This window comes from Eurosta solidaginis, chromosome 1 (assembly GCF_040869045.1).
Source record: "Eurosta solidaginis isolate ZX-2024a chromosome 1, ASM4086904v1, whole genome shotgun sequence".
Taxonomy (NCBI): domain Eukaryota; kingdom Metazoa; phylum Arthropoda; class Insecta; order Diptera; family Tephritidae; genus Eurosta; species Eurosta solidaginis.
The window spans coordinates 84,966,326-84,985,753 of NC_090319.1; the positions used below are offsets into that span (position 1 = coordinate 84,966,326).

At 35.6% G+C, this 19,428-nt stretch overlaps 1 protein-coding gene across 3 annotated transcripts in view; it reads left to right on the forward strand.

The window, feature by feature from the left end:
• The window catches only part of plx (PTB_TBC1D1_like and TBC domain-containing protein plx), a 186,222-nt gene that overhangs the window by 58,267 nt on the left and 108,527 nt on the right, over nt 1-19,428 (forward strand). For all 3 annotated transcript variants that reach the window (XM_067758941.1, XM_067758943.1, XM_067758942.1), the window contains one exon: nt 13,655-14,131. In XM_067758941.1, the coding sequence (XP_067615042.1) occupies nt 13,655-14,131 (477 nt within the window). The remainder of the gene's footprint in view (nt 1-13,654; nt 14,132-19,428) is intronic.

Genomic DNA, 19,428 nt, shown 5'->3' on the forward strand with positions numbered 1-19,428 from the left:
CACGATTAAACGCCGTACACACCGGCATACAATAAAGCAGCGGCTGCTACGTAAGAAGCACATTGCACTCACGTCGTATTCTCGGTAATACAGTACTCCTTCCTTTCCTTATATAAGACCATGAGGTCATTGAAGCTTCACAATTATATCGGCTAGTCCACAGCTTGCTTCTTGCCCTAATAGTTTATTCCCATATTTTCCTCTGCAGATAATCCAAGTCATCGTAACGAGCTGTCTTTCTTGCCATCAATGTAGCTGTGCCTGGAGATGCAGCAAAAGGAGACACTGAGATGCCCTATGGATCCTAGCTCGAAAACTCCCTAAAACTTATATCCAAATGCGCCTGATTTGCATTTGTTTCCGGAACCTTTTTTGTAAATCTCATTAGCAAATTCCCTTCAAATATTGCTCCGCCAAGAACTCAGGAAAAAAAGAAACTGAGACTAAGTCCCAGCTATTAGGATGGTACAGTTATCGGATCTAGAAGCATACATTAGCTTAAGTCCTAATCTAAAGACCCCAGCAACACTCGACAACTCCATACTATACCCGATTTTATGAAACTTGATTTTGAGGCTAAAGAGTCCTGGTACACCTTAGCCGCTCTCTCCATAGACCACTACCTGAAAGGTCAGGAAGTCGGATGCATTAAGTTCCTTTTTGTATAATACTTTTCCGGAGCTTACTTTGATATCCCCTAAACCTTCCGCTTTCATCTTAATTTGGTATGCCATGCCCATGTGCTGTGATAGTTTGCAAGATTTCGTTTTTTTGATAACAAATCGATAACTTTTCGATAACAAATTAAGATTTTTTCGATAACTTTTCGAAATTAAATCGATAACTTTTCGATAATTAGTCGACAAAATATCAATATTACGCCGTAAATAAACTAATGACTTCAATATATGTTGCTATCGATAGCATGTGGATAACAAACCAATAACATATCGATAATAATAGCAGTACGATAGTTATTCGTATTAATAGAAATTTTTCTGAAAAATGCCAAAATGATTCTAAAATACATAGTTCCGATATATAGCAAAATAGTCGCTTATATAATACCGAAGCCATATCGAAATGGCTCCGAAATGAACAAAACATAATTCCGTTAACTTCTCAACAAATATTCCCAACTTATTCACAAAATGATCTGAAAATAGTATTCAAAACACAATCCCGAAAAAAAAAAAATCTGAAATGATATCAACGTAATCCCCGAATGATTCCTAAAGTATAACAAAAAAATGACTTAGTTATCGTAAAATGATTTGCAATCACATTAGAAATGATCTCGAAAAGGTCCCGGAATAGTCCCTGCCTGCATGACCCTAAAAATACATAATCAGGACGCATACGATTTTTTTGGTATACATTATGAGGAATAATAAATATTTTCAGACGCTGATAATGATATAATAGCCACGATTTTTCTCCCTGTATATGCAACTGCATTCGCAGGTAAATGTTTAGGGAGAGCCATATAGCGGCAGTTACTGTAGAGTTGCGACAGTGGTAAAGAACTCTCTACAAAACGAGTTGCTCTGAATGGTGGAGACATGCACCTCTGATTGTCATAGTGTCTAATCTATAGCTGAATCGGTTGAGATGAAAAGTGGTCTCACACACTTTTCGGTCATAGAAGTGGAGAATAGTGTAGAGATAACATGGAAAGACATATTACAGTTGCAACTGAGTATAATGCATACTGAAAATTGGCAATACTAATTTCCAGCGCAACAATTTCAGAAGTGTAGATAAAGTTATGCACTTAGCAATCCATATAAAGTTTAAGTGTATATGTATATACATGTAAAAAAACACAGCTGTTGCTAAGTTTACATTATGTTAATTCTAACAGAGCAAACAAGAGGTTTACCATTTCCGAAATCTATTTGGATCGCAAAGTCACAATTTTGAAAAAAACCTGTGGCAGTAAGTCAAACTAAACGATCTCAGTGATAATGAGAAAACATTTGAAAATAAGAATTAATTTCTGTGAAAGACCGAAAAAATTCGAAAATAAATATAACTCACTGATAAAGCCATTTTGTTTTTGTTGGGAATCGGTAAACCGTTAAATGCAATTTCTTGTTTGTACTGATGAATTTTTTGAACATGCTGTGGCGAATATTAGCATCATTTTATTTAGACTACTTTCGCAGTAGTACTTCACAACTAAAATTATACCTCACTAATAGCTGCTTGATTTTTTGTTGTTGTGATTATTAATAACATCATAGTGATGCTACTATTCGCCACAATACGTTTACATTGTTTATGCTAATGTCATATTAAATCAGTTCAGCAGCTATTTCCAATCAGTTCCTATCTGGTTTCTGCAACGCAGAACAAAATAGCTTCCTAGCTTAGTTTGGAGTACTGAATTCACAAAACTTTAGAACTCTGATGTGTCACCACTTCTCTTTCGATTGCAAACTTCAGCACAAATTCTTTAATTGCTTAACTAAAATTAGTAATATTTCAAAACTTACCGCCTTACAAAACTTAAAAGTTTTACGAAAGTATAAAAAAACTTAATAAAGACAAATACAATTAAAACCCATTGAACATTAATTGATTTTAAATTGACATTGAACGCGGTATGAGAAAGTAGGAAAGTAGCAAAAATACGAGCACACGAGCTGCAAACAAAAAACTAACGCGGAAATTGAGAACTTTAAGGCATATCCTGCAAAAAGTGAACTCACAAACTTGGCAAACAGCGCGATGTTCAACGCTAAAAACAAGAAACGACATTGTTTCAGAAGGAAATTTTGCGCTCGCTGGCCTGCACTGACTGCTGCCTTTCTCTCATTAATTGAAAACATTTTTTTTTCTTTTCTTCTCTTCTGCGACAGTCCTGCACTTTTGCTATTATCAAACTTTGTATCACACTTTGCAAAGTTTTTTCTCTCTTCTCTGAAAACATGATTTTTGTTTTAATTAATTTATACTTTGCTTTCTCCTCAAGTGCAATAAAAAAAGCTAAAAAATAAAATAAAGTACTTAAATGTAGATGCATTAAATTACGAAGAGCGAAAGCAAATAAGATTATTGAGTAATATGGAAAAGTTTTGCTTTCTAAGAGTAGAAACCTTACATTTTGTTGTTACGTGGCTGAAGTGACTCAACTTGACGCATGACGCACGGCAGGAAAATACTCTGCATTCAAACGCCAACTTATTCAGAAAAAGTAATAAACCAGATACTGTATTTAACGGTTGACCAGATAAAGCAACTCACAGACAACAACCGATAACTAAGAACAAAAAGGGCTTTCCCAGTCGAATATCTTAATTTTAAACTTTTTTCCGTATCTCACAGTTATTACTATACTCAGCGTGCTTTGTACACAGAGTATGTTAACTTTTGGATAACGGTTGGTTGTACAGGTATAAAGGAAGCGAGATAGATATAGACTTCCATATATCAAAATCATCAGTATCGAAAAAAAATTTGATTGAGCCATCCGTTTGTCCGTCCGTCTGTCCGTTAACACGATAACTTGAGTAAATATTGAGGTATCTTCACCAAATTTGGTACACGAGCTTATCTGGACCCAGAATACATTAGTATTAAAAATGAGCGAAATCGGATGATAACCACACCCACTTTTTATATATATAACATTTTGGAAAACACAAAAAACCGGTTATTTAGTAAATAATACACCTAGAATGTTGAAATTTGACTTGTGGACTCATATTGACTCTTGCTTGACTTGCGTTAAAATCAATTTTACAAATTTTATTGATCATAAATCAAAATTCGTTAAACCTGTTGTAACAAAATTCGGCAGAGAGGTTGCCTTTACTATAAGGAATGCTTTGAAGAAAAATTAACGCAATCAGTTAAGGACCACGCCCACTTTTATATAAAAGATTTTTAAAAGGGTCGTGGACGAATAAAATAAGTTATATCTTTGCAAAAAAGAGCTTTATATCAATGGTATTTCCTTCCCCAAGTGGATTTATAACAGTAAATAGGAAAAACTTCAAATTTTAAAAAATGGGCGTGGCACCGCCCCTTTCTATGTTTCGGGAGCCATAACTCGAAGAAAAATTTACATATCTTAACAAAATTGGGTACACATATTTTTCTTATAGCAGGAAATATTTCTAAAAAAATTGACGAGATCGGTTAAAGACCACGACCAAGCGTAGACGAAAATAATAAGCTATATCTTAGCAAAAAAGAGCTTTGTATCTAGAATTTTACTTTCTAAATTGAATTATAACATTAAATTGGAAAACACTAAAAGTTTTGAAAATGGGTGTGGCACCGCCCCTTTTATGACTAAGCAATTTTCTATATTTCGGGAGCCATAACTCGAAGGGAAATTAACATATCGTAATGAAATTGTGTACATATATTTTCCTTATAGCAGAAAATATTTCTAGTAAAAATGGGCGGGGTTGGTTAAAGACCACGGCAACTTAGATATGAAACAAGTTTAAAATGGTCGTTGACTAGAATAATAAGCTATAACTTAGCAAAAAATAGGTTTGAATCAATGATATTTCACTTATCAAGTTTTATTGTAGGAGGAAATGTGGAGGCATTTTTTTATGTAGAAAAGTAATTTTTTCTGAAATGAAATTTACAATTGAAGCTCATGCTGAGTATATAATCTTCGGTTACACCCGAACTTAGACAACCTTACTTGTTTTTATTTAAAAATGTTTTCTCTTTATCACTGAGATGTTTTTGGGATTACTTTAGATACTATTTCGATTCATTTTGAGATGCGAAATTATTCGCACAACTATTTAGGGATTAGTCGATAACAATCCGACGGCTCGTCGATAAGCGTGTTATCATAGTCTTTCCTTTCCTTTCCTTTCCTTTCCTTTCCTTTACTTTCCTTTCCTTTCATTCCTTCCCTTTTCTTTCCTTCTTGTTATAACTTTATTATCGATAACAAAGTTTATCAAAGAGTTGCCAGTTCTTTATGAACGGATGTCGGAGTGTTTTCTATTTGCTATCGGCGTCGACGAACTATCGATTTTTTTTATCAGCAAGCTCTCGATTTTTTATCTATGAGTGTTAACAGTTTGCTTTCGTTTGGAACGTCAACGGTGACTCATCGGTTTGTTGTAAAACGGATACCTGCCACACAATATAAAATCTTTATCGATGTGCGAACTATCTTAGATCTCCATATCAACTCCGCCATGCGCCAGGGAAAATGTGCCAGAAACAACTTAAAGAAAGTTTGTGCTCGAAACTTTGAACTCTTAACGAAGTAGACAATGCTTTCTCACCCGCTCCCCGATAGCAATCTTTCAACTAACGACGTAATTGATTCATTCCTTTCGTACCGCTGCTAATAAATTTGTTTTCCAATGGGCTATGGGAGCCTGCTCACTGGAACACCCTCCGTAAGAGCGCGAAATTCAGTAAAGGTTTTTGCGGCGCGTAAAGAGAAGATAAACGATAAATAGTTCGTAAAAATAACGTTAGTTAGAAAGGCGGGACTTGCGACGTAGGCTAATTGAAATAATGGTCGAAGGATCTTTAGTAAAAATACAGCGAATAAAAAAAGGTGAAAAAAAGAATACAAATTCCTGCAAGAAAAATAATAACAATCTGATATTCGACGTACAGAACGTGCTTGAGTAATTCAGAGAACTCTTCCCCTCATTGCTAAACAGGTAGGTACCTTGATAATGATGTCAAATGCCCAAAGTGAAAATAGCAATATCCAACATCAAGAATAATATAGCATAATGATAATGAAATTTACCATCCCACGTAGCCAAACTTTAAAATATGAAAAATAATTTTCAAGTCGTAGCTTTCTGAACGGAGTTATTACAATAAATAGATATCAAGCAACTTTTTTTTTTATAAGATTAAGCTAAAAGAGCAAAAGCAAATACATATGTATGTATGGCGAAGCGTATTTTGTAGGCACATTTGGACATCAAAAAATGCCCACCCATAAATGCCTATTGACACCACAACCCCCGTAGACTAATCATTGCTTGTTGCACAATTCACCTCTGCTGTATATGAAGATTTCCTTTTTATTGTTCAAGTTTTTCTGCAATTGCTTCTGTGCTCTTTATAACCACATTCAAGTTCCGATTAGTAATTGACGTTATAAATTGTCATGACAATCATTTTTTCTAATAACACAAATCGACACAAGTGTACCTTACAATTATTTCGCTAATTTACTCTATACAAATTTTTACTGGGTACTTTACATGCATGAATATGAGTAAATTTATATTTATTTACATTTTCATATTATTCATTTATTATATTTACTTTGTAGAACGGCGAATAGTGAAATAGTGCGCTATTCGTCATCAACGATTATTGATTTATGAAATTAGAAATGAGTACGAAGCGAAGTATTTATTAAATTTATAATAAACGCAAGCAAAATAAAAATATGTGTAATTTTAATATTTAGTGAAAAAATTGAAAATTGTAGTCGCAAAAATTTACACCAATAAATTCAGGAGAGTGTTACGAAAGTGGGCGTGCTTTGCCAAGTATGAACCCGGTATTTTAAAGACTTTAAAGATGAAAAGTATGAAGGCCTAATAGACACCTTGCAAAGTAATCTTAATCAATTTAGAGCCCTATTCTGACTCGAGACTACTGGTAATCCAGAACCTAAAAATTGTTAAATAATTCTGCTTTCAGAAGCATCACAAGTACTCACGTCTTCTCATAATTCACAGATCCACAGGTTCATTTGACGTCGAACAATCATTCACAGAACTCCACAAGTCGTCCACGATTAAACGCCGTACACACCGGCATACAATAAAGCAGCGGCTGCTACGTAAGAAGCACATTGCACTCACGTCGTATTCTCGGTAATACAGTACTCCTTCCTTTCCTTATATAAGACCATGAGGTCATTGAAGCTTCACAATTATATCGGCTAGTCCACAGCTTGCTTCTTGCCCTAATAGTTTATTCCCATATTTTCCTCTGCAGATAATCCAAGTCATCGTAACGAGCTGTCTTTCTTGCCATCAATGTAGCTGTGCCTGGAGATGCAGCAAAAGGAGACACTGAGATGCCCTATGGATCCTAGCTCGAAAACTCCCTAAAACTTATATCCAAATGCGCCTGATTTGCATTTGTTTCCGGAACCTTTTTTGTAAATCTCATTAGCAAATTCCCTTCAAATATTGCTCCGCCAAGAACTCAGGAAAAAAAGAAACTGAGACTAAGTCCCAGCTATTAGGATGGTACAGTTATCGGATCTAGAAGCATACATTAGCTTAAGTCCTAATCTAAAGACCCCAGCAACACTCGACAACTCCATACTATACCCGATTTTATGAAACTTGATTTTGAGGCTAAAGAGTCCTGGTACACCTTAGCCGCTCTCTCCATAGACCACTACCTGAAAGGTCAGGAAGTCGGATGCATTAAGTTCCTTTTTGTATAATACTTTTCCGGAGCTTACTTTGATATCCCCTAAACCTTCCGCTTTCATCTTAATTTGGTATGCCATGCCCATGTGCTGTGATAGTTTGCAAGATTTCGTTTTTTTGATAACAAATCGATAACTTTTCGATAACAAATTAAGATTTTTTCGATAACTTTTCGAAATTAAATCGATAACTTTTCGATAATTAGTCGACAAAATATCAATATTACGCCGTAAATAAACTAATGACTTCAATATATGTTGCTATCGATAGCATGTGGATAACAAACCAATAACATATCGATAATAATAGCAGTACGATAGTTATTCGTATTAATAGAAATTTTTCTGAAAAATGCCAAAATGATTCTAAAATACATAGTTCCGATATATAGCAAAATAGTCGCTTATATAATACCGAAGCCATATCGAAATGGCTCCGAAATGAACAAAACATAATTCCGTTAACTTCTCAACAAATATTCCCAACTTATTCACAAAATGATCTGAAAATAGTATTCAAAACACAATCCCGAAAAAAAAAAAATCTGAAATGATATCAACGTAATCCCCGAATGATTCCTAAAGTATAACAAAAAAATGACTTAGTTATCGTAAAATGATTTGCAATCACATTAGAAATGATCTCGAAAAGGTCCCGGAATAGTCCCTGCCTGCATGACCCTAAAAATACATAATCAGGACGCATACGATTTTTTTGGTATACATTATGAGGAATAATAAATATTTTCAGACGCTGATAATGATATAATAGCCACGATTTTTCTCCCTGTATATGCAACTGCATTCGCAGGTAAATGTTTAGGGAGAGCCATATAGCGGCAGTTACTGTAGAGTTGCGACAGTGGTAAAGAACTCTCTACAAAACGAGTTGCTCTGAATGGTGGAGACATGCACCTCTGATTGTCATAGTGTCTAATCTATAGCTGAATCGGTTGAGATGAAAAGTGGTCTCACACACTTTTCGGTCATAGAAGTGGAGAATAGTGTAGAGATAACATGGAAAGACATATTACAGTTGCAACTGAGTATAATGCATACTGAAAATTGGCAATACTAATTTCCAGCGCAACAATTTCAGAAGTGTAGATAAAGTTATGCACTTAGCAATCCATATAAAGTTTAAGTGTATATGTATATACATGTAAAAAAACACAGCTGTTGCTAAGTTTACATTATGTTAATTCTAACAGAGCAAACAAGAGGTTTACCATTTCCGAAATCTATTTGGATCGCAAAGTCACAATTTTGAAAAAAACCTGTGGCAGTAAGTCAAACTAAACGATCTCAGTGATAATGAGAAAACATTTGAAAATAAGAATTAATTTCTGTGAAAGACCGAAAAAATTCGAAAATAAATATAACTCACTGATAAAGCCATTTTGTTTTTGTTGGGAATCGGTAAACCGTTAAATGCAATTTCTTGTTTGTACTGATGAATTTTTTGAACATGCTGTGGCGAATATTAGCATCATTTTATTTAGACTACTTTCGCAGTAGTACTTCACAACTAAAATTATACCTCACTAATAGCTGCTTGATTTTTTGTTGTTGTGATTATTAATAACATCATAGTGATGCTACTATTCGCCACAATACGTTTACATTGTTTATGCTAATGTCATATTAAATCAGTTCAGCAGCTATTTCCAATCAGTTCCTATCTGGTTTCTGCAACGCAGAACAAAATAGCTTCCTAGCTTAGTTTGGAGTACTGAATTCACAAAACTTTAGAACTCTGATGTGTCACCACTTCTCTTTCGATTGCAAACTTCAGCACAAATTCTTTAATTGCTTAACTAAAATTAGTAATATTTCAAAACTTACCGCCTTACAAAACTTAAAAGTTTTACGAAAGTATAAAAAAACTTAATAAAGACAAATACAATTAAAACCCATTGAACATTAATTGATTTTAAATTGACATTGAACGCGGTATGAGAAAGTAGGAAAGTAGCAAAAATACGAGCACACGAGCTGCAAACAAAAAACTAACGCGGAAATTGAGAACTTTAAGGCATATCCTGCAAAAAGTGAACTCACAAACTTGGCAAACAGCGCGATGTTCAACGCTAAAAACAAGAAACGACATTGTTTCAGAAGGAAATTTTGCGCTCGCTGGCCTGCACTGACTGCTGCCTTTCTCTCATTAATTGAAAACATTTTTTTTTCTTTTCTTCTCTTCTGCGACAGTCCTGCACTTTTGCTATTATCAAACTTTGTATCACACTTTGCAAAGTTTTTTCTCTCTTCTCTGAAAACATGATTTTTGTTTTAATTAATTTATACTTTGCTTTCTCCTCAAGTGCAATAAAAAAAGCTAAAAAATAAAATAAAGTACTTAAATGTAGATGCATTAAATTACGAAGAGCGAAAGCAAATAAGATTATTGAGTAATATGGAAAAGTTTTGCTTTCTAAGAGTAGAAACCTTACATTTTGTTGTTACGTGGCTGAAGTGACTCAACTTGACGCATGACGCACGGCAGGAAAATACTCTGCATTCAAACGCCAACTTATTCAGAAAAAGTAATAAACCAGATACTGTATTTAACGGTTGACCAGATAAAGCAACTCACAGACAACAACCGATAACTAAGAACAAAAAGGGCTTTCCCAGTCGAATATCTTAATTTTAAACTTTTTTCCGTATCTCACAGTTATTACTATACTCAGCGTGCTTTGTACACAGAGTATGTTAACTTTTGGATAACGGTTGGTTGTACAGGTATAAAGGAAGCGAGATAGATATAGACTTCCATATATCAAAATCATCAGTATCGAAAAAAAATTTGATTGAGCCATCCGTTTGTCCGTCCGTCTGTCCGTTAACACGATAACTTGAGTAAATATTGAGGTATCTTCACCAAATTTGGTACACGAGCTTATCTGGACCCAGAATACATTAGTATTAAAAATGAGCGAAATCGGATGATAACCACACCCACTTTTTATATATATAACATTTTGGAAAACACAAAAAACCGGTTATTTAGTAAATAATACACCTAGAATGTTGAAATTTGACTTGTGGACTCATATTGACTCTTGCTTGACTTGCGTTAAAATCAATTTTACAAATTTTATTGATCATAAATCAAAATTCGTTAAACCTGTTGTAACAAAATTCGGCAGAGAGGTTGCCTTTACTATAAGGAATGCTTTGAAGAAAAATTAACGCAATCAGTTAAGGACCACGCCCACTTTTATATAAAAGATTTTTAAAAGGGTCGTGGACGAATAAAATAAGTTATATCTTTGCAAAAAAGAGCTTTATATCAATGGTATTTCCTTCCCCAAGTGGATTTATAACAGTAAATAGGAAAAACTTCAAATTTTAAAAAATGGGCGTGGCACCGCCCCTTTCTATGTTTCGGGAGCCATAACTCGAAGAAAAATTTACATATCTTAACAAAATTGGGTACACATATTTTTCTTATAGCAGGAAATATTTCTAAAAAAATTGACGAGATCGGTTAAAGACCACGACCAAGCGTAGACGAAAATAATAAGCTATATCTTAGCAAAAAAGAGCTTTGTATCTAGAATTTTACTTTCTAAATTGAATTATAACATTAAATTGGAAAACACTAAAAGTTTTGAAAATGGGTGTGGCACCGCCCCTTTTATGACTAAGCAATTTTCTATATTTCGGGAGCCATAACTCGAAGGGAAATTAACATATCGTAATGAAATTGTGTACATATATTTTCCTTATAGCAGAAAATATTTCTAGTAAAAATGGGCGGGGTTGGTTAAAGACCACGGCAACTTAGATATGAAACAAGTTTAAAATGGTCGTTGACTAGAATAATAAGCTATAACTTAGCAAAAAATAGGTTTGAATCAATGATATTTCACTTATCAAGTTTTATTGTAGGAGGAAATGTGGAGGCATTTTTTTATGTAGAAAAGTAATTTTTTCTGAAATGAAATTTACAATTGAAGCTCATGCTGAGTATATAATCTTCGGTTACACCCGAACTTAGACAACCTTACTTGTTTTTATTTAAAAATGTTTTCTCTTTATCACTGAGATGTTTTTGGGATTACTTTAGATACTATTTCGATTCATTTTGAGATGCGAAATTATTCGCACAACTATTTAGGGATTAGTCGATAACAATCCGACGGCTCGTCGATAAGCGTGTTATCATAGTCTTTCCTTTCCTTTCCTTTCCTTTCCTTTCCTTTACTTTCCTTTCCTTTCATTCCTTCCCTTTTCTTTCCTTCTTGTTATAACTTTATTATCGATAACAAAGTTTATCAAAGAGTTGCCAGTTCTTTATGAACGGATGTCGGAGTGTTTTCTATTTGCTATCGGCGTCGACGAACTATCGATTTTTTTTATCAGCAAGCTCTCGATTTTTTATCTATGAGTGTTAACAGTTTGCTTTCGTTTGGAACGTCAACGGTGACTCATCGGTTTGTTGTAAAACGGATACCTGCCACACAATATAAAATCTTTATCGATGTGCGAACTATCTTAGATCTCCATATCAACTCCGCCATGCGCCAGGGAAAATGTGCCAGAAACAACTTAAAGAAAGTTTGTGCTCGAAACTTTGAACTCTTAACGAAGTAGACAATGCTTTCTCACCCGCTCCCCGATAGCAATCTTTCAACTAACGACGTAATTGATTCATTCCTTTCGTACCGCTGCTAATAAATTTGTTTTCCAATGGGCTATGGGAGCCTGCTCACTGGAACACCCTCCGTAAGAGCGCGAAATTCAGTAAAGGTTTTTGCGGCGCGTAAAGAGAAGATAAACGATAAATAGTTCGTAAAAATAACGTTAGTTAGAAAGGCGGGACTTGCGACGTAGGCTAATTGAAATAATGGTCGAAGGATCTTTAGTAAAAATACAGCGAATAAAAAAAGGTGAAAAAAAGAATACAAATTCCTGCAAGAAAAATAATAACAATCTGATATTCGACGTACAGAACGTGCTTGAGTAATTCAGAGAACTCTTCCCCTCATTGCTAAACAGGTAGGTACCTTGATAATGATGTCAAATGCCCAAAGTGAAAATAGCAATATCCAACATCAAGAATAATATAGCACCGAAATTTTTTCGATTAATCGTAAAGTTGGTCAAACACGATAACTGCTGTGCTCTGCTCACACGATAAGAAAGACGATCCCGATTGGGTTGCGGAAGCTATGACTTGCGCTTATCAACCCCTTGAATACCAAAACTCTGGCTCAGACGTAGGTGGTTCTGAAGTAGGCGCTGCCTTTGAGTAACTAATTTAAATTCATATAGCTCAGATTGTTGATATAAATAAGTGTGGCTACCAACTGTCCCACTTTGCATGCGATGATATCAACCATTAGCCTCAATATAATCACCATAAATTCACCCTTATCTTACCCGGATAAAGAGGAGGGAGAACTAGGTTGGGAAAGGTGGGGCCCAAACGAAATGCTTGTTGTCATCAAAGAAAACAGCTACAAAAGTGTAGATAGATATGAACTGGATATCCTGAAGCACTTTGTCTATTTGCAAACCTGAATTAATACGGAGTACAATGTAAGTCTTGAAATCTAACGGAGAAGCGCGTCTACCCACAAGTACTTCCTTGGAATACAAAAATTGACTAAGTTAGCACTTGAGAAGAAAAGTCCACTCGATGTACTAAATCAAGCTCTATAAGCTTGTCTAGATGTACATATGACTCGAAGTTATGAATGGTGTTGACCTAAGAATTGCAGAGGAAAGACGAGTCTTCCTTCGAATTGGAAAGAACACGTGAAGTGGTTCTTGGTTTTCCTTTATACTCGACTTTTCAATAGATGTAAGCTAACGCTAGGATGAGATGGCTGCCGTGCTTAGCCACAAGACGACAAATGTCGCCTAGACAGTTATGTGCCAATAAACGTATGTACATATTTTTATGACCACATTTATGCTTCTTCTTCTCTTTTATAATTTTATTATTTTATGCTTCGCTAATCCATTATTATTGTATACAAATGCACTCAGGTTGAAGCAATGCGACAAGCGATGTGAAAATCGCAAAGGCAAGTAACTGCAGCATTTGCCACATACAAAAAGCAAACAGTTAAACGATTCTGAATATCTTTTCCCAACACTTTACTCCTTTAAGCCCTATTGGATTTTACATATTTATCTGTAAAACTTACACTAAATTCGCATTTTGAATTCCAACAACTTATAATTCCTTCGTAAACTTTATGTATTCCAACTTTTTTCTCTTTACAGCTCTCCGTTGGCATCGAAAATGGCGTCCTCGAATCCTATAATTCCGATTTTGAATTACAATTCAGTCATCCACTTAAACATATTGTTGGCATGTGCCGCATCGTTCATAAGCAGAATAGCACCAAAAGTGCCGGCAATGGTTTTCTTCAATTGAAAGCTTTCACTGCTGGTGGTAATAGCAACAATAGCAGCAATGCGAATGGTTTGAAGTCAACTAATAATGGTGGTCCCTTAACCACTTCCACGTCGTATGGTTCGCTCTCATCGAGTGCAGCATTGCGTGAACGTGAACGTCGTGAGCGAGAACGTGAGAATGCATTGGCAGCAGAGGGTGCAGCAAATGAAGCGGGAAATGGTGGAAATGCAAATAATTTTATGGAATTTTTGGGTCCTATCACTGGATTGGTGTACTTGATGAAGGATCCGCGTGATCCACTATTGCATATTTATTTGTTCGAATGTGAAGCAGTTGAGGAGGTAAGTTGAGAGAAAAATTATGCATTGCTAAGATACTGTAGAATATTATGTGTAAACATCTTTCCTCACGTCTTTGCTCCCTACGCGACGCGAAACTACTTATAAACGTAGTTGATGTGATATGAGCGCAATCAGATAATAAATCAGTTAATTGAAATGAACGAAAATAGAACAAACATGTAAGGAAGGCTAAGTTCGGGTGTAACCCAACATTACATACTCAGCTGCCAAATTACAAATTGCAAAACTTTTAAGTTACATTTTTTTAAAAGTGGGCGGTGCCACGTCCATTGTCCAAAATTTTACAAATTTTCTATTCTGCGTCATAAGGTCAACCCACCTACCAGTTATAGTCCGAGTTTGTTCATTTTAAATAGCGATCTGAGATGAGTGCCCAGGAATTTACAAGATACCTCAAAATTTACTCAGGTTATCGTGTTTACGGACAGACGGACGGACGGACATGGCTAAATGAATTTTTTTCGCCCAGATCATTATATGATATATAGAAGTCTATATCTATCTCGATTACTTTATGCCGTTACGGGGTATCATTACGCAAACAAAATGAATATACTCTGCGAGCTCTGCTCAGCTGAGGATAAAAAAATCAAAATAAATAAAATAGAAATGGCGCTTTTATTATTTATTTATTTATTTATGTTGAGTCCTTGAATTTATAGATTCTTACAGACTATATTATGCAAATTTTTACATTAACCTAATACTAAGAAAAATAAGATCAGAAGTTGTTAATTAAGGCAGCGTAAGGAAAACTGTAGTCAGCACTTGAAGAGTTAAAAAACATATTCAGATCAACGCAAGCCCCAGAAATAGGACCATTTACACCAGAAATAGTTCTGGGAAACCCAATTTTTAAGGTTTCAAACTGACAGAGGTTTCTGCATGGAACATTAAACTGAATTTCATCAAGAAGTGATGGATAATCAACGGTTCCTGAAATTAGGCCAATGACAAATGAGCAAGATAGAATGGATCGTCTATTTGCAAGCGTGTTTAATTCAATTAAAATGCATCGAGATTCATACGAAGGCATTGTTCAGAAAAGTTTAAGATCGAAGAGCAAATCGTAAAAAAACCTTTCTGAACACGCTCAAGCCGATTAGAGAGGCCAATTTGGTAAGGTCTCCATATGACAGCTGCATACTCAAACCTCGATCTGACAAAGGCACAATACAGTGACTTCATATTGTAAGAGCTAGTGAATGCGGAACAGTTACGACGTATGAACGCAAGCATTGCGTAAGATCGAGTTATGACATAGTTTACATGCGTATTGAAATTAAATTTAGTGTCAAAATAGACCCCTAGTGTTTAACGAGAAACGGTTTAAACTGCACCAGTTTTCGACAAGGTCTGATTGTAGACGTTCAGAGTCACCAGAGCTATTTATAACATCAATCACTTTTAGATCATCCGCATACAGCAGATATTCCGCAAACGAAAAGCATGAGCCAATGTCATTTATAAAAAGTATAAAGAAGAGAGGTCCTAGAATGCTACCTTGTGGGACTCCTGAGGATGCAATGAAGGTACGGGATATGATATTATCAACGTCTACGAAACAACACCTGTTGAATAAGTAAGACTTAATATACATCAAATAAGTAGAGTGAAAACCCATGGCAGACAGCTTCAATAAAAGTATTCTGTGAGAAACTGTGCCATATTTTTCGTATATCGAGCGCCCGACGCTTTTTTCACAAGAATACTTGCCTCAAGAAACGATCGGACACGTTCTGTATTCGTGCCCTGCGCTTGCCAGGGTAAGACTCCAGCTATTAGTGATGCAGATGTCAGATATAGAAGCAGCAAGTGGCTTAAGTCCTAGGAAGCTTCTAGTATTTGCCAAGAGGACGGAGTTTTTTTATAAAATAGGTCTGCTTTTTGATAGGGGTTTTCAATTTTGTCGTTAAAACAAACTTCTGGTAACACTACGGACTCATTCAGTCTATGTGAGGTCCTCATGGACCGGTCAGTTCAACCTAACCTAAATTCGCCTCACTATTGTTTAGTCTAATATTAACGCAATTTCAAAGTGATCTAAGTTATTCCGTAATATTACAGATTTCTTTCCATTTCCTTCCATTTGCCCCTTCTTCTTACTTTGTTGCTTTACTATGTCTCTTACGCTTACTGCTTCTCTTTTTTTATTCCTTTCCCCTCTAACTCGTACATGTAAAATCGTGAGAAATATTCAATCAAGTTTTCTTGATAAAAAAAAATTTAAAATATTTCACAAATTAATGAATAGTTTTATAGGTAAAGTTAGGTTAGGTTAAAGTGGCTGCCCGAGGTCAGTGATATTAGGCCAGTTGTGACACCACGAAAAGACACCACTACCTTTCCTCTTCGAACCATTTTGAGCACTTGATAAACGCTACCAGGTCCTTGACGTAGTGCTTCACAACCTGGCTCAAATTATTTAGAAAAGGAGCATCGCGCTGCTTTGGCCTGGTTTCCTTCGATGTCCGACACCCCGGTGTTTGTAGCCATTATACGTCGGCTTGACGGTGGATGTGCTCTTTTAGCATTAGCTTGCATGTGGCAAGGATGGTGCTCAAGCGTTCTTGATCAGGAAGAATTTGCCTCGTTGTACCCTGCCTAGTGAGTTCATCTGTAATGCTGTTTTCCTCGATTTCCCTCCGGGACTCATGTGAGGTATATACGGTTATGTTCGGCCATCTCTTGAAGAGCTCGGCGACAGTTTAGTGTCAGTTCAGAACTGAACGAGTAGAAGCCAAAAGATTTAATGACAGCCTGGCTGTCGTTGAAAATAAGGATTTATTTACCAACATTGTGTGTCTCTATCCTAACTTCGACTTCGTTGATGGTTGAAACTTCTGCATGAAAGACGCTACAGTGATCGAGTAGTCTGAAGGAGAGTTGGAGGTCTAGGTCCCTTGAGTACTCCACCTCAACTCTACCGTTTAGCTTAAATCCGTCCGTGTATATGGAAATGCTGCGATAGACAACAAGGCACCTATCCGACATCGCCCAATCGACCATACTAGTAATGTTTATCATAAAATTGATTTCCGCGACAGCAGTCCGAACTAGGAGGAAAAAGACTGTATTTGAAAAATTGTATACAAATATTAGAAATTCTTATTCATTACAGCGAAGTTTTTCTCAATTTAAAGAAAATTGTGTTAAGAAATGTTTTCCTCATTTTAGGTAAGTGTTTTAATCTCAAAGTAGGAGTATGAGCAACGTAAAGCCCCCATTACTGATACTTAGCATAGACTTGTCTTGACTTGGCGTAAACTTGGCAACTTAGCCACGATTATACTCCACTTGGCGCATACAATCTGGCATCATAATCAGGTTTGAAATTTAAATAAATGTCAATTTGTATGACAAAAAGTTAAAATGACATGGAAACAAACAAATGGCATCTCAAAATGTAAACGTCACTTATAACTTACATAGAAAATCAAAATTCAACAGACTTCTAAGTCAAGTTAAGTGTTCCTAAGTTTTGAGTAATCAGTAACATGCAATGTTCATTTAACAGAACTGTAAGTGACAGTTCGCAAGCCAAGTCAAGTCTATGCTAAGTATCAGTAATGGAGGCTTATAGGGCAGTTACCCACCGACGTGTGCCGTACGTACGGACGTTTGTCGTACGAAGCACGTTTGACCGAACTCTCAAGCCCGTAGGAATCAATGTGTGCGTCTGTGTACATGTACATAAGATATTTGTGTGTGTATTGTTTACAGATAAGCACTGTTGCCATTGACCATTTTGCATGTATGCTTATGGAAACATCAACTTTTTCCAATTTAATTTTTGATATTGTAAAAGGTATAAGTATAAATAGATTAAATATTTATAATCTTCACTTTTACATAATTATTTCGAATTATTTTCACAATTTTTCAAACTTTAATTAGGTGTTTTTGCATAAAAGTGCAAACGGTCAAAAATTAGCGCTCAAAAGTTTACTAGGCAACTCTGTCTAGTGAGAGAGCGATCAGCTGACACGTTCTTACGGAAAAAATCAAAATTGTTTTGATTTCTACGTTCCGGGCTACGTACGTACGGGCGTTGCACGTCGGTGAGTTTTCGTTTACATTGCACACTCATAAGATAGGTCGTGTCAGCTGACACGTTTTTGGTACGTACGTTCGTGAGTAACTGCCGCATTAAGTTTGTTAGCGGCGATTTAATTTGTTTTCGTTCCCAGCTGCCATTCTCTCCCAACTCATTTTTCTATTTTCTTCAGCGCTCTATCTCTCCGTGTTTAGCGCTCTCTCTCGCCTTATAGCATATCGTCTGTTCATCTTTACGTAAATCTGGCCAATCGCTTAAAGCGACAATTACCCACCGACGTGTGCCGTACGTACGGACGTTTGTCGTACGAAACACGTTTGACCGAACCCTCAAGCCCATAGGAATCAATGTGTGCGTCTGTATACATGTACATAACATATTTGTGTGTGCATTGTTTACAGATAAACACTGTTGCCATTGACCATTTTGCATGCATGCTTATGGAAACATCAACTTTTTCCAATATAATTTTTGATGTTGTAAAAGGCTGGAATTAATATTAAATAAATATAAATAGATTACATATTTATAATCTGCACTTTTACATAATTATTTCGAATTATTTTCACAATTTTTCAAACTTTAATTAGGTGTTTTTGCATAAAACAGCAAACGGTCAAAAATTAGCGCACAAAAGTTTACTAGGCAACTCTGTCTAGTGAGAGAGCGATCAGCTGACACGTTCTTACGGAAAAAATCAAAATTGTTTTGATTTCTGTGTTCCGGGCTACGTACATACGGGCGTTGCACGTCGGTGAGTTTTCGTTTACATTACACACTCATAAGACAGGTCGTGTCAGCTGACACGTTTTTGGTACGTACGTTCGTGAGTATTTGCCGCATTAGACAATAAATAAATGCTCTCGTAACGTTATCCGTTTTGATAAATGGATTTTGTCATTTTGTACCAAACAAGGAAAAAAAAAAATGTACCAAATCATCCAAAAATTTACCAAAAGTCTTCGGATATGAATTTGAACCAAACTAGAGCTATATTCTGCTTCTTTATCCAAACACTGTTTTTAGTCAGGAAACTTTCTAACACAAATTAAAGGTAGTATAACAGGGAAATATGATTTATGAAGAAATACTTTTCCAGTAATAATAATAAAAGAAGTTTATCGATTGAAGCGTACAATTATGTACATTTCTTTATTCTTACCACTAAGGAACATATTATTAATATTAAAAAAAAATAACAGCTGCATTCAATGCAAAA